Source organism: Diorhabda carinulata, chromosome 3 (assembly GCF_026250575.1).
Source record: "Diorhabda carinulata isolate Delta chromosome 3, icDioCari1.1, whole genome shotgun sequence".
Taxonomy (NCBI): domain Eukaryota; kingdom Metazoa; phylum Arthropoda; class Insecta; order Coleoptera; family Chrysomelidae; genus Diorhabda; species Diorhabda carinulata.
In genome coordinates, this window is record NC_079462.1 from 8,138,470 (window position 1) to 8,154,986 (window position 16,517).

The 16,517-nt window shown below is 32.8% G+C and overlaps 1 protein-coding gene across 2 annotated transcripts in view; it reads left to right on the forward strand.

Annotated features, from left to right (window-relative positions):
• The window catches only part of LOC130891509 (protein turtle homolog A-like), an 842,489-nt gene that overhangs the window by 736,447 nt on the left and 89,525 nt on the right, over positions 1–16,517 (forward strand). For both annotated transcript variants that reach the window (XM_057796310.1, XM_057796309.1), the window contains exon 7: positions 3,866–4,010. In XM_057796310.1, coding sequence (XP_057652293.1) covers positions 3,866–4,010 — 145 coding nt within the window. The remainder of the gene's footprint in view (positions 1–3,865; positions 4,011–16,517) is intronic.

The window sequence follows — 16,517 nt, forward strand, 5'->3', positions numbered from 1 at the left end:
AAATTATTGAAATGGATCCAACTAACATTTTATACATTTTAAATAAAAACATAACTTATAACAAGCATAATGACATATGAAATACTTATGAGATTTATGTAATTGAGATTTTCCACTGACAATAGTTTGTAGTTGTGGACTAATTTTACTTGTACCAATTATTAAAATAAATTTAAGATGCTCATCAGTTAATTTAGATCTATAAACATTTTTGATGTACTTCATTTTGGAGAAAGTCTTCTCACACAAATAAGTACTACCAAAAACAGAAAACGAGAAATTTATGCAAATTATCAAATTGTGTCAGTGGAAGACTCTTATAAAATTCCAACAAAGATGAGTTTTGATATATGTTGTTAATTATATCACTGCACTGTAGATCAATCATTTACATTTGAAGTTCCGGGGCTAGGGTTTCAATGTCAGTATCAAAAGGATTCTGAAAAATCTTAATTTGATTCGCAATGGCATCAAAGTCCGAGAAACGAGTATCAAAATTTATTTTCAAAGCACTCAAAGTTTCGATTGCAAAATCGATAGGAAACTCAGTCTCAGTGGTGTGGCTGAATATTTCACATGTTTTAAAATGTGAAAAACATTTACTTCGTAGTTGTGATTGGAACAGTATTAATTTCTTCTGGAATGTTTTGATATGAGGGTGTAAAAATCAGGAAGATGCTGGTTTTCTCCTTGCAATCTCAAATTCAGTTCGTTCACTTGTTTTGTCAAATCAACATAGGAGGCTAACTTCCACAGCCATGCGTTGTTTTGTAATTCAGTAAGAGGGCCATGCTTTTCAATCGAAAAAATTTCGATTACTGCTCGAAGATCAAAAAAGCGCTGAAGGACTTTTCCACAACTAAGCCAACGTACGGCAGTATGATAAGGTAAGTCATTTTCTCCAATCTCTTCGATAAATTGTCGGAATTGTCGGTGATTAAGCCCAAAAGATCTGATAAAATTAACAGTTTATATGGTTTCAGACATATCCAAACATTTTCCGCACAAAGACTTTTGATGAATAATACAATGTAAGGCTAATGGTTTTGAACCACCGTCATTTTCTGTAGCCTTTGATACAAGAGCGACCACTCCTTTATCTTTCCCACTTATGTTTTTGCGTCCATCAGTTGTAATACATTTCAAGTTTTTCCATCGAAGGTTCTTTTGATCAATGGCCATTTCAACTCCTTTAAAAATATCTGTACCAGTAGTTATGTCATGAATACTATACATATCAAGAAGCTCTTCATGCACTTCATAGCTTTTCCTACTCCTCGAATATAAATCAACACCTGAGCAGTATCTGACACATCCGTTGACTCATCCAAGGCCAAAGAAAACCACTCCACATGTCCATTTTTGTCGAACAGATGAGAAGATATATTTTCAGCGATATTTTCTACCCTTCGAGCCATAGTTTTTGCTCACATACTGACAGTTTTTAATAAATTTACCTTTTCAGGGCACATTTCTTCGGCTACTGCAATTATGCATTCTTTGATCATTTCTTGTCATATTCTTCGAGAACAGCTATGCTTTCATTGAAAATCAAACATAGCGCCTTGTTACTGGACTCAATTACAAAAAAAAGAATGCTCCACTGATCTTTGACTTTTCTGCATTCACTATCAATGGTTCGCTTCTTCTCTTTACCACTAAATCAGACACAAAAGCAACAATTCAAATCAAAATACTGTTACAAAGATGTCTTGAGCTTAAACACGCACAAACACGTTTTAAGGAGATACGCAGTATTTTATTTCACAACAGTGTCATAGGAACTGACTTATGGTTACGCCACTAGCCTTCTTATATATTCCAATTACTGCCAGCTAGAAGTGAGTGGAAGACACCAGAACTTTCTCGAATCAACGAGATTATTCTGTACGTGCTATTAGCGCCATCTATTAGAAATAGAAGGCACTACCTATTTCCGCTTGTTTCCACCAGATATCGTGTCACGTTACTCCTCATGGCTCGTACTCTACGACTAAACTAGAAATTACAGATAATGACAGGAAAATTAATAATATGCAGCGTTGCCGTTTTGCGGACATTAGTCCGATTTGCATCCTTTTTTAAACGTTGCCTACTTTTTCGGACTTTCTTTTTCTTCAGTGGACTATTCCACTTTTCACCACCGGCAACAATGATAATATGGTTTTGGCCCTTGGAACTTACTGGAGTAATCAGTATGGCCCTAAGGCTGGAAAGTTTGAAGACCCCTGGGCTAGATTGCTATGAGGAACTATGCTCAATCAATAAATCAAATAACCATTGCAAAATTTCAATAATATTTTTTTTTCTTCAACGGAAAATAATTACAGTTATTTCAAATAGGTTCTTTGTTTCAAAAGAATAGAAAATTAAATAATAAATAATCATTATGATACGCGAATTCTTACTGGAACCACTTTAACGATAAACCAACAGTAGCCCGAATGCATGAAAGGATTTCCCATTGCTCATTTATACTGATAAAAATATTCGTTGTGCTCATTACTCACAGCGTCGCAGTTTTAGGAAAAATTGTAATTGTGGAAATACATCTCTACAGATAAATCAAAACTCATTTTCTAATACAGTGACGGAATATTTTATTTCATTTATTCATTTCTTCTGAAATTTTATAGCTACTGGTTTAAAATTATTCCAAGTAAATTAAGCTATAGCAAATTATTTTATAGTAATTTTTTGGTAGTACCGATAAAAACTGAGCTAATCATGTGTGATCTCAATATAAAATCAATCATTAATATGCCAGAGTCTTTTCGGTGTTTTCTTCTTCTTCTGGTATCCTGGTATCCATCAATTCCGTCATTCCTGTCCACGGAACTATCGAAATTCATCGGTAGATCCACATATCAAATGCCTCCAATTTGTTCATGGTGTCAACTTTCAGTGTCCAGCTTTCCTTGCCTTTCCTAGCACGGAAAGTTAGTAATTTAATTTCATGAATGAGCATTTTCTACCCGGTACTTGATTTCTATGTCTGATAACAAGTCTCCATATTAGTTTCCAGATAGGTATACTTTGCTACTCGTTCAATCTCTTCACTATTGCACGTTAATTATGAACTCTGAAACTTATCTAATTTGAACAAGATTACTAAGAATTTTGTCTTTTTTATTATGAGAGGGATTCCTATATACCAACTGTGGATTCCAACAACGTACATGAGGTCAATCTGGTGTCTTCTAGGGTAGGAGGGATCATAACATATGACCACGGCCCAATAAATTCGATGAGTTGAGAACAACAATAAACGTGATTAGAATTAGTTTCCGAATATTTGGATCATGTTAAGGTTCACCCAATCGTAGTTTCCGAAAAGTCCTAAAGTCACCCAATGGGATATTTTGTATGCGTGTTTTATCTAATGTAACAAATTAAAACAAAAGTTAATCTTAGTTGCGGGAAAAAATGACAGAGAATGCAACAGATTTTAAGATTTCTGGAATCAACCAATTATAATAATTGTATGTATCACTCATATTTAGAACAATCAGTTACATTACATTCGTATTTTCAACACTTTTAATTTCATATATTTGACTCAATATGATTATAACATTCTAATTTATGTTGACAATTTTAAAAAGAAGATTCCAAAATAAATTGAAAATACTGTATGCTAGGTTTATGAAACAAAATCCAATCCCGTTGTATTATAAAATTTGTCTTATTTCTTATAAAATTACTTCCTTGTATGTACGTCGAAAAATGTCACATCGTATAAAATCCCAGCTGGTTGCAAACTTAGAATTCTCACCAAAATACACAATATCTTCCAACAAATAATAATATTCCAATTCTATCAACCGTATTTGCATATTATTGACTCTATTTCTATTTTTTGCAGACAAGTCCCGATCGCAATACGACCACGAGTGTTCTGACATTTGTACCGACAGTCGAAGATGGCGGCAAATACTTATCCTGTCGAGGACAGCAGCCTCATATTCATGATAGTGGAAAAGAAGATGGTTGGAAATTAGATATTCATCGTAAGTTATATTTGTATATTGACGTTGTGTTTGAAACCTGCGGAGCTTACGGAAATTCGAATTGATGTTTTTATAATTGGAAAACTATAATAAAAGTTACGTTTGTATATCGACCTCGATTAAAATATCTGTTATATCTGTTATTGAACGAGACACCAAAAAGTTATTTACAAATATTAGTAGTTAGTAGAGAGAGATTATTCGGTAACACTGTATAAAGTGAACTTACGTTTTTTAATCAAATACTCCCAGTAATGTTCCCTACAATTTTGTTTTATGTTATACAGAGTATTTGAAAATAAAATTAAGAATCAATTATCTTAGAAAATTGTGTTTGACGTTCTATATAATTGAGAAGATGTACGAGGGCAAAAAATATTGTAGGCATACTTACAAATAGATATTTTCTCAGTAATTTTATAAACTGAATATATCATATTTGGTTTTTTCTTTATAACCTTTTTTATCTATAATTGTTTTGAATCAAGACTCAAATTGAACATAAAAGACTCAAGTCCTTGTTCCCTTTAATCTAGATTCGATTCTTCACACGTTATTAGCTTTTCCTATAAATTTAAGTTATTTTAAATCGCATCCAAAGTATCAATACAAATATTTTTGCGAGCTTTCTTCAAATGTGAGGATTTTAGGCACCAGTTTTGTTCACATTTTTTGTATCTTAAAATTTTCAGGTTAAATTTGCCGCACACATTCTTTTGAACAAGATTATGAACTTTTTCGATATTTTTATCCTTTTTTGACGTAAAGGGCGACCCGACCGTGAATCATCTTCAACATCCTGAAAACGTTTAAGCCATTTGAAAACATTTGGACGCGACAAACATTCATTGCCATACACTTGTTTCAATAAATTATAAGTTTCAGTTTCAGTTGTGCAGCCCCAAACAAACGAAGGCCGCGGCTATACTGATGTGTATAGCGGTACACTTCCGTAATTAGCAGAAATGCAGTACCAACAGAAGATAACAATAGACCAAAACTTTTTTTAGCGGAGAAACCTAAAACGACTGGGCAATTTTTTTGTCAAACTTCATTGTGCTCAAGGAGATAAATTATAATATCTTTAAAAAATTACAATGTCCCAAATTGTTGCTTGATGAGATACTGTGATTTTCCAGCAACAAATCTAAAACTAGTCGTAGGCTGCTCAAAAACAGTGCAGTACGAGTACTACGTTCTCACCAAGTACAGTTCAATATTCATTGGATAGAATTTTGTACAAAATACAATCATTTCTAAGTTTATGTTCCATTTATTGTGGAAACATCATCATGAACAATGAATGATAATATCAATAACAACAAGAAAACAAATTTTTTAATGTCTTAATTTATTTTAATCATTTCTTATTGTAATATTGGGTCAAAATATTCTCATCTGTTTTCTGGCATAACTGCTTCCAGATTTTTCACAACATTTTTCTGTTTCTACAATTAAAATTCACCAGATCTACTTAATGACGTTGGTGATTTTATACTATGCGGCTTAGTTGCTGCTTTTACTTAAGAAAGTCTAAGCGATTGAATGGTTTATATTCGCAATATGACCCTTTATTTCCATTAATTTGTTGCCCTAATTTCTTATGAGAGAGATGTATCATATTTTTGTGCAAACTTCACCATTATCTGTTAGTGCTACCGCATTTACAAAATCTGGAAAGTTATACGTTTTTCTTTGCTTTAGCAGTAATAGCTATACCTGATGATGAAAGCTGTGAGGAGACATAGATATATGTATGTTCTGGTTCACATAACGAATAACACTTCGTTCAGCATTGATATCATTATATTTGATAATGTAGTAATGAAAACTGAAGTAGCCCCAACTTTTGTTTTAGCTTGAAAATTTATTAACCTAAATTATTATTACATTTAAGTGCCCCCAAATATTTCAGGAATAATCGCTCCTTTTCCGTCAATAACTGTTATCAAAATAAAGTTTGTTATTTTGAAGAAAAGTCTCATTTTCCGCCAAGTCGAAAACCTTTCTTCGTTGCTTGTACATAGTTACATACTTTCGATGTATTATTCATCAATAATACTCACTCCAACAAATATTAACGAACAACTAATCTGTCATTATGTATTCTGATGCTTGGTAAGTGGAAACGGAGAAGGTTCGTTATGATTAGCAAACACGGATGCGTGTGTGTCAGATTTCACGATTGTGCTAAGCCAAGCTATTGATGATTTTTACTTAGGAAAAGTTTCGTTAGATACTAGATATTATAAATAGTTTTTCGTAACCTTGGTAACAGATACGGCACTTTCAAAAAGTGCGAGTGCGTCAAAATCACATTTTTTTAATTATTGAAAATACTACATTTCTACCAAACACGGCAGCACAAGATTCTACCATGAGCGACAACCCTATAAATATGAAAAAAAAACTTGTTGAGTATTTTTATCCTTTCTCCATTGAGTTTTAAAGATTATTTGTTAAATCAATAATTTTCATAAATTCGTACTATTTTCGTTGACTATTAACTACAACTTTTATAACGTGAATGTTGAAATTTTGAATTCGAATTTAAAATAACTGCAAATTCTAATCTTGCCGCTGTAAGTTATTACTAAAGATTGAGTAACTCTGTGAGAATTTTCGCAAACATTTTACAACACACCTTGAATGAAATTTTGATATCTTTTTAATAAATCTTGATCATCCTGTATATATTTTCCGTACTCTCCCCCATTGATATTTATGAATGAATAAAAGAAGAGAGAAAATTACTGTGATTTGTGCAATTACAAATGAGCATTCATATTCCGTTGTAGAAATATTTATAGAAAGGTTAATTTTGCTTAGCGAGCACTGCACATGTCAATGTCAATCCATTTGTTTTCTGACAATTTAGATTAGATAGCATAATGTTTCAGTTTACATGATAATGTTTAACATTTGAATTACCGTAGTGTAATTAGTTTATTGCATTGCTGTGAAACGACCTAATTTTGACATAGACCAATTAGGCCGGTGAGCAATTCGTAAATACAATGACAGAAAGTGGAAAAAAACGATCTGATATTTGAGTATAGATGATAATAAATGAGAGCAATTCTATAGAGAACTGTGACATCAATTCATTATTCTCAACTACGAAGTTGCCTTCATATTCAAATATAACTTGACATCGCGTACATAAGCTCCCCAAAAAAACTTGTATCTGGATCTATACTATTTGGCATTTATTCAGATGATCTGCAGATTATATAACTAGCCAGTGGGCGACCTGTCTCTTCTGCAGACCTTGTTCTATGTTTTCCGTTCCTCTTCCATTTTTCGATCTCTCAGGTTACCAGCCTAATATCATCAATGATTTTTCATACTTTTGATCGCAACCCTATCTTCATTTTCTCTTCTCATTTTCCCCCTTCTTCTTTTGTTAGAGGTGATGTTTCGATCCTTGGCTAAAGACACATGGGATCTTGAAATAAAAAGTCAATGTTCTACATGTTGCTCAAATTTTACACATTCTGCGAGCTTGTCTTTCAAGAATCGAATCTCGTGAATGTATTTACCCAATGTTTAAGTTGCTCACTTTATAATTTTTGGTGGCAAGTTATCAATCGGTATTGTTTTTCAGCACACCCTCACTGGATTCTAATTTGACTTGGTTTAGAATCTCTAAAATTATTTGCAAGTATTACACAATTTATAATCGTACTGTGGTCCTCTATGTCCAGTATTTGAATATATACTTAAAGATATTGATGAACAATTTGGGGAATAAGAAAACTTTCTCTATGTTAGAAGTCTAGCGGCAGTATTGGTGGTCCTACTTGTTCATAAATAACGTACCAGTAGTTAATTATGCAATCAGCGAAAGAAGGTTGTTTATAATACTAAAATCGACTTTTTGCATGGTATGCAAAATTTAACGTTTCGCATTTCTCAAATAGAGTTTGTATTGTTACTATATCAAGATGAGTTAGATGACAAATATAGAGTTTCGTTGTCGGTCTTTTGGTAATTGTACCCATATATCTTAAGAAACCAGATTTATTAGTTTTCAGTCTTGTTTTCGGACTTACTTTTGAAACCTCAATTCAATGTAGCTTCCAACTAGTCAGCAGGAAATTGTGTAGTAGCACATATTTTCATATCAACAATTTTTGACATACAAAATAATTTAGTAATAGGACAAACGTAATACACAAATTGGAAATATTTTTTTAATATGCAGCGATCTTCTGGATATACCATTGTTTTATTTGAACAGATTTGGTGCTGAATACACTGTTTATACCATCACTAAATCAACACTCACAATTACACTATGTGACGCACGTTCCGATAACCAAGTTATCGTCTTCAGAGACTTAACATTGAGTTAGGTTAGATTCCAACGGTTCTAGAAACTCCAGATTTGCTGCTGTTATATTATCTAGGCAAGAAGTGTTTGATTAGATGTTATTGTGAATTTCAATATAGTTTTCCCGTTAACTACTAGTTTGTAATTGTTAAATTTAAACTCACATAGTATCTTTTGGATATGTAAAAGCCAATTCCCAAGAGCTACTCAAAATTTATTATAATAATTCTTCATAAGTTTTCGATTGTTGACTAATTTTATGTTTCCGATTCTAAGTACGACTTCAGATGTTGGTTAGTTGACTTCTGGGGTCATTTTTCTTTTTATTCCAAGCGCTGAATACGAGGGCATCATCTCGCGAAATTTCATTTAGAACTATCTACATGTGGTGTGCGATGCGCATATATTCTTGTATTTCAAAATTTTGCAACTTGCTTGAATTCTGCGAAATGATCTTTCCACAAGTCCTCAATTCTCAATTCTAGTAATTACATTCGAAGTGATTCAGCATCGATTTTCAATAACTCTATGTTGATCTAAGGATATATAATGAAAGCTAAAGTTTTAGAAACGGTAACTTCCAGCTCTTACTGGAGAGATGAGAATCATTTGAATCATTTGTTATCCAATTCTCTTACTGATTTTATCATATTATATGCGTACATACATTTTAACCTACAATTCGTTATGGTTATGAAGTTTAATCTCTAGGACCAAAACAATTGTTCAAATTCATCAGATTATGATCCTGGTATGTGTAGCAATTAATAAAAACATCAATTTTTTCAAAATCGAAGATCTGAGAACTCTCTGGACCATGATCTAGAGAGAGGCGATAAAAGACACTTGAATAGGATTACCCATGCAGTTAGCCTTTCATATTCTTAGTTATGGTAATAATATTTGTAATAAAAAATATTTGATTGCTGGAAATTGATTAAACAATTAGGAAAATAACTTTCATTCAATTTTTCGTAGCTGTTGTATAAAGTAATGTTTCTGTTATATTGAAACTAGTTTCGTGACTTGGCCTATTGTGGCAGTATTTAGCTTAGTTATTCCAGTTCACTAACTGTACAGTTCCAGATTAGTTGTAGGATCATATCGCAAATAATCTGAATAATTAACATCCCACCGGACAAGATAAATTAATATAAATGTCTGCTGTACTAAATTTGAGTTAAGTTAAAAATAATATTTCAATCATGAATTGATCAGAATGTTATTTTGTTCGCAACTTCAGTACTATTCTTTCCACAAATCTATCGTTTTGCTATATTCCATTATCTGTCCACCTGTTCAAATTCCAGTTCTCCATTGAAACTTTCATATATTTATACAATATTATCTGCATTGTCTCCCTCACTTTTCGAGATCAGCATCATTGTACCTTATGTGGTCACGTACTTATATTGATACATTGAATTAACTGGAAATGTTTATTTTTATTATAACTTATCCAGTCACAATCATCATAATTTCGTTAGATTCACTTATGCTCAATCCTTGAGATTATCTTGATTTGATCATCACTTCACAATATCCTATTAACATAGATATAAATTCTCTTTTTCATATATTTGACTCCGTTGATTTATTCAATTAATAGAGTGAATAAATTACGTCCCCTCGACAATGAACCTTTTCTTGTCCAGTTCTGTTTGGTCTAAACACAAATGTCCTGTAAACTCCACGAAATATATAGTCGTTAAACTTCTGAAAATGAAAATTGTCCCTCGGCTTTCTCTTATATTGATTGTCGTTAAAACCCTTTTTTGTGGATTCTCTCTCTTTTATCCTACACTCAGACTTGAAAGTGTTTCATTTTCAACAATAAAATTCTCACCACTCTTATATTATATTTTTACTTTGCAATTGTGGATAATCTCTTTTCCACCATTAAATTTGCTTCTACTTTCACACATAGAGATTTTTAATGAGTAGACAACAGTTGTGTTTTCTAAATTTCTAAAAATGTATATTCAGTTTTAGATCCTGGTACTGTTTATTTTATTTTTGGCAATAGATATTTCATGTAGATATCGATCTACATGAAACAAGTTACTATAAATTGAGAACGATAGTAAGAATGAATGTACAATTTGGGTAATCTTAATTTAAAGTCGCTTACATGATGCAAGACAACGTGCAATGCAATGTAAGACGCAATATTTCTCGATGAGAAGCATGCGCAAATGAGTTAATAATCTACTAATATTACGTTTTATTTTCATTAGGAGTTTTTCAAATATTTCTTCATCCATACTGAACTAATTTTTCTATGTTTTTCCCGTCTAATTCTCTAGCTAATCTGTCCATCAGACTCCAAAAGCAAGGCAGAGGCAGATATTATTATTGTCAGTGATGCACTTGTCAACTTTTTCTAGTTTACTTTAATTACCTTTATTATTTTCAATTTTAAACTGCCCACAAAATATTAAATGAAGTTTGAGGCTATCAAATTGTTTACTTTTACTTTTGGAATTTTGATTAGTAACAACCATGATGCAGTGCACAATGTCAAACGACATGTAATATTCGTCTATGTAATATTTTGATGTTTCAAGGAATAACATGCAATTTCTTGCACGTTGTCTTCCACCATGTCAGGCGGCCCTTAGTGACATTTTCATAGCGTAAATCTAGTAGCTTTTGGCTTAACAACCACCCTATCCATCAAGCTCTAGAAGTAAGATAGCAGCAGATATAATTATTGACAGCGCTTCACCGACCACTTATGGAACAAAAATTTAGGTTAAGAATTTGTTTGCTTTTACAATGGAATTTTTGTTAGTGGCAGCCATAATGCAATGGAAAGAGACTTGCTTAATGTCAAGCGACATGCAATATGTTGACCATGCATGAAATTGCACGGCCTTTATCAATTCAAAATGCTCTAGTAGATTTATTCAGACCTAAATATTTTTTCGCGACATTAAGTTTGTTTCTCCACGACGATTTGTTACAGCTGTATCTTTTTATCTTTTATATATTTGCCCCAGGATCTGTAAGAAGTCTTGCTGAGGATTACCCGAGGAGTTTTGCAATCCCATACAAGATTCTAGCAAACATGTTTATCACTAGCACAATTTTCATTCCAGACTTTTTAAGATATAAATCGATAAAGTTAATCCGTATTTGCCTTACCTCTTATGGTCTAAGATCCCACCGCTCGATTCGGCAGATTGTTTAAATGAATGTATGGAAAGTATACAATGGACTAGCGATAGGTTGCCTATAAAAACTTAGCCGAAATTACCAGTAGTTTATTTTAGTATAATTAATTAGGTAATTCAACATGCAACTATATATTGTTTGGTCAATTAGGATGGTTGCCAACTCTCAGTCAGCCGCAACGTTAGAGTTGACAGGCGAAAACAGGTATATCATTGTTAGTTATTAACACTCACCTGTTTTTTTTTTCTAATGTTAAGGCAAAATTGAGATTTATCTTTACTAAGAACGAAAATCCAAGTAAAAGAATATATAACCTGACAATACCAAAAACGTAGAACGCTACACACGCGCACTTAAAAAGAAACTAATTTAGTTGCGTTACATTTCACTAACACCATGGTTGTCAGTTGGAAAACAACCGAAACAGAGGTTGCCCTTGCTCAAAGTAAGTTGGGCATTGTCATGTCCTGTAAATAAGTACAAAGCATGGTAGCACACAACAAAAGTATATGTTCATTAAATACTGAAATTATAGTATTCATCTAAGTTTAGAATTAATCTCACAATAAACTTGGAAAAACAATTAAGTCCATAGGCAGTTATTCTTGAACGTCTAAAATACATCATGAATAATATCTATGTACTTTTTTCATTGTTGAGTGAATTAAATACGTGCAAACGGGAAAACCTTATTTTTTAAATCACAAATATTTTTAGTGAGGAATGAGTATATTACTTAGGTCTAATCGTTTCATCTGTATGAAATATAATAATCAAAATATTAGTTTCTACTCCAGAAGAACAGTTGATAAGTTAATTTACTGAACAATTTATCTTGAACTAATAACAAATGTCTATAACTTAATTTCTGCGGTTTTTCTCAAAATTTGAACGTTAATTTAAGAAAAACATCTGAAGCTATGACCTTTTCCCATCTTTCTGGCAATTTACGGATCCCATCCCAAAAGAACTGCGCCGGCTTGACAGTCAAGAATAAATCAAGCCAATTTTTGATACCTTGCTCTGATATGAACCGTATTCCAGTGAGGACGTTCTGCATCGACCGGAACAAATGGTAGTCAGAAGGGGCAAGGTCTGGGCTATGAGGCGGGTGAGCTAAAACTTGTTTCCAAATAGTTCTTAACCGTAGTAGCAGCGTGGGGCCGAGCGTTGTCGTGAAGGAAAATTATTGTCTCGTCTCTGGTCGCATATTCTGGGCGTTTTTCGACTACTGCTCTCTTCAAATGGATTAATTGTGTTCGATAGCGTTCTCCATTGATGGTTTCACCCGGATTTAGCGGCTCATAATACAGTACACCCTTATTATCCCACCAAATAGAGAGCATTACCTTCACGCCATGGATATTCGGCTTTGCCGTTGAATTGGCTAGTTGGCCGGATTTCACATATGATTTTTTGCATTTGGGATTGTCGTAATGGACCCATTTTTCATCAGTAGTAACAAGCCGATGCAAAAATGACTTTCTTCTGTGTCATTCTAGCAAGACCGCCTTTCGACTTCTCTCGGTTTGAGTTCATGTGGAACCCAATTTCCTAGCTTTTGAATATATCCAGCTGCTTTTAAAAGTTTTGAAATGGCTGCTTGAGTGACACCCAAAGATTATGCAAGTTTTTCTTGTGTTTGATAACAATCTTCATCGAGTAATGCTTCTAGTTCTTCATCTTCAAACTTTTTTGTCTGCCCAGGACGTTTATCGTCTTCCAAGCCAACATCACCACTTTTAAATCGTGCAAACTACTTTTGGCACGTTCGCTCAGCTAGAGCATGTTCACCATAAACTTCCATCAAAATACGATGACTTTCGGTAGCATTTTTCCTCATATTAAAGTAATGAAGAAGAACTTCCCGCAAAAAATATTATTTTTGTTAACGCTTCAAATGAATGACATATACTGAAAAGACGTAAAATAAAAAATAACAGTAGCTTTCCAACGCAGCAAAAAACTGGGGTGTTCCTTTCGTCTAAATGTTTTGAAAGATACGTTATCGTTTGATTTCATTAAAATATTCAAAAACAATAAACCAGGTATATATAATTTGTCTTCATTAGCTGCAAAATGCCGTGATATATAATAGTTCCATTGAAAACATCAACGGGGAGTGTTGAACATAAAACTCATTATGAAAAACAAACAAATTAGTTCCAGCATAATATGGGGCACGTGTAACCGTAATTAATAGGCAAAATGTGAAATTCGTGCAAGTAATTTGATAGCTACCACTAATACTTGTCAAAATTCAGCCTTTGGCACTGTTATTTGTGACCACGTAACTTTGGTGGTGAAATTGTTCACTGATACAAACAGAACGAAGGATTTAGTTTCGAGATAAAGTTGGATTTACATCATTCGTCACACTAATATGGGATATGAATTTTGATCATGGAAATGTTGTTTAAAACCTAATATGTAAATATTAGGTACTGACGGACTGACGAATGACGACGTGAATGATGCTGTCTAGTCGGGTAACTGTATATGAAAATATTGAGATATTAGCTGCTGCAAAGGGTGTATTATAATTCTATTCTATATACTTTTGTATCAATTTGAATATTTCTACAATATTTGCCATTTACTCTAAATATTGCTAATTAAAATGCTATACTTGCAAATTAAGCCATAAGAAATTTTAGATTTTAGAGAGCCTCTATGAGCTAGAGGAAGCATGACCTAGGAGACTGCAAAAGGACTCGCCAGACAATTTGGAGAGACAAGGCTTCTTCATTATTAGCAACATTATTGATAACTTTATTAGAAATAATTTTTACGAATATTTGCACTAGTTGGCTATCAGAACTACGAGGACATACAGTATAAAAAAAGTAGTAAAATATTGTTGGTTATGGAACTTTTTTGTTTAATAGACCTCTGCAGCTACATTACCACCAGTATCCAAATCTCGAAAATAAGTGAATCTTGCGTTGTCGCTGAGTTTCAACGGCGAAATAACAGTTTTCAAAAAAAACGGTTTGAATTGATTGCTTCAAAGGGTTAATTATTTGATAATAGAATCAACTAATTTATATTAATAGGAGAAGTCAAACCAATATTTTAGTTCTTCACCATCGAAACCAAATAAACTTTTATAGACCCTCACTTACGATTGTGTCACATCCAACGTAGACCCTTGTCGATTCTTTCGTGGAACTCTGGCAGTCCACCTGGACCACTTTAGTAATCACGGAGCTAGAGGTTCAGGATGTGACACAATAATCAACGCACTTTAAATGATTTGTAGACCAATGGTTTTCAGAACATTACAAACCGAAAAAATTGCGAAGTGTTTATTGCCGAATCACAAGTTTTCACCTATTTGAGACCATCATAAGACTAGAAACCAAAATAATCGATTGGCCTCGATACAGAGTACAGCTGAACTATGAAATTGTATGTGATGATATTAAGAAAATTTTGTTAAAAGATGCAAGAATAAGAAGGTGACAGAAATGATAAAATCGTCCATTCTCTTAATGGAGACTTACCCACAATGTCGGAATTATCGTCCAGTCATCCATAGTATTACATCCAGGAAATAATTTTGGAACCTATATCTATGTTGACTCATTTTTGAGAAAATCTAGTCGATATATCACCTTTTTCCACAGGAATTCAAATATATTACCAATAGAATACGTCTGGAATATTATGGAAAGAAGATTACTCCATTTACCCTCCACATACTCCAGGGATAGGATACCTCAAGCAGAAATTGACCATTTGATTAGGAGTATTCATAGGACGTCTAAAACATTGTTGACATATTAAAAAATGTATAATTTAGAAACTATATTAAATAGAAGTTCTGATTTCTAATCTTTGAAGGCCTATAACTCAGAAACGAGGGGTCGTATGAGAAGTTTTTTTCCGTGTCACAGTATTATTTGCATGTCATCTATTCACTTCCAATTTTTTTGCATCAAGTCCTGGAACACCCTTGTATAATTAGTTACGTAATCCTTTAATACAAATACACAAACAAAATGTGATAAATTCACGATTAATTCATTTAATATATTTATGGACGAGACAGACTGTGATAAAATAATAGGGTGAAGACTAGAACAAGCATTGCTAAGAAAAAACCAGAAATTTAATAATATATTTGGTTGGCAAATGTAGAAATAATGTAGCAAAGGTAGTAGTAGGTAGTAAACGAAAGATACAATCAAGTAGTTTGAAACGAAAACCACACAGCAATTGCTTGGGGTGCAAGCGAACAGAACAATCTGAACTAACAAAATTCTGGAACGAAATACTAATGTTAATGAAAAATGGAAAAACAAAAAGTGGTTAAGTTGATTTCAATGCTCTTATTACTCAATTAATTCCACCATGTTTGTTCCAGTACCTTTAAGTCTGTATAAACTTCGACGTTTTCTTATATTTAACTTAGTCAGTTAGATATAATATTATTCAAATACAAAAAGTCATTCGTAATTTTCACTAATTATTTTCTCTCCCCCAATTTTATCGTGTGTTGTTTTTCCTTTAACAATCTCAATATTCATTTAGATTGTTTTTCGAGCTCTTCTATCGATCATAAACATACCGATAACAAGAGATTCATTCTTTCAAATAGGTTACCGTCAAACTCTATAGAAAACGAATTTTAAAGTATTTGTTGTGAAGAAAAGCATATCGTTCAAAGACATCTCCATTTTATGAAAATCCCTCCAATGTAAATAAAGTAATTGTTTTGCCGTCAGAATATATTCTTCGACGTTTCAATAAATTTTGTTTTATCACTGTTACTAATAATAATTCAACAACGAGGATGAAATCTTAATAAAGTAAGTTACCTTTGATGGCTTTCTCAACTTTTCCAATCTTACCTTCTGATTTTCAGTTCCTCGAGGAACTGAATGAAAATTTATGAAACCTTGGATTAGAACTCGAAGAAAACAATTGGTTTGCAAATTACGACTTCCTTCTTGATCATAAAAAATTTTGTTTACTGGATAATTTAATGA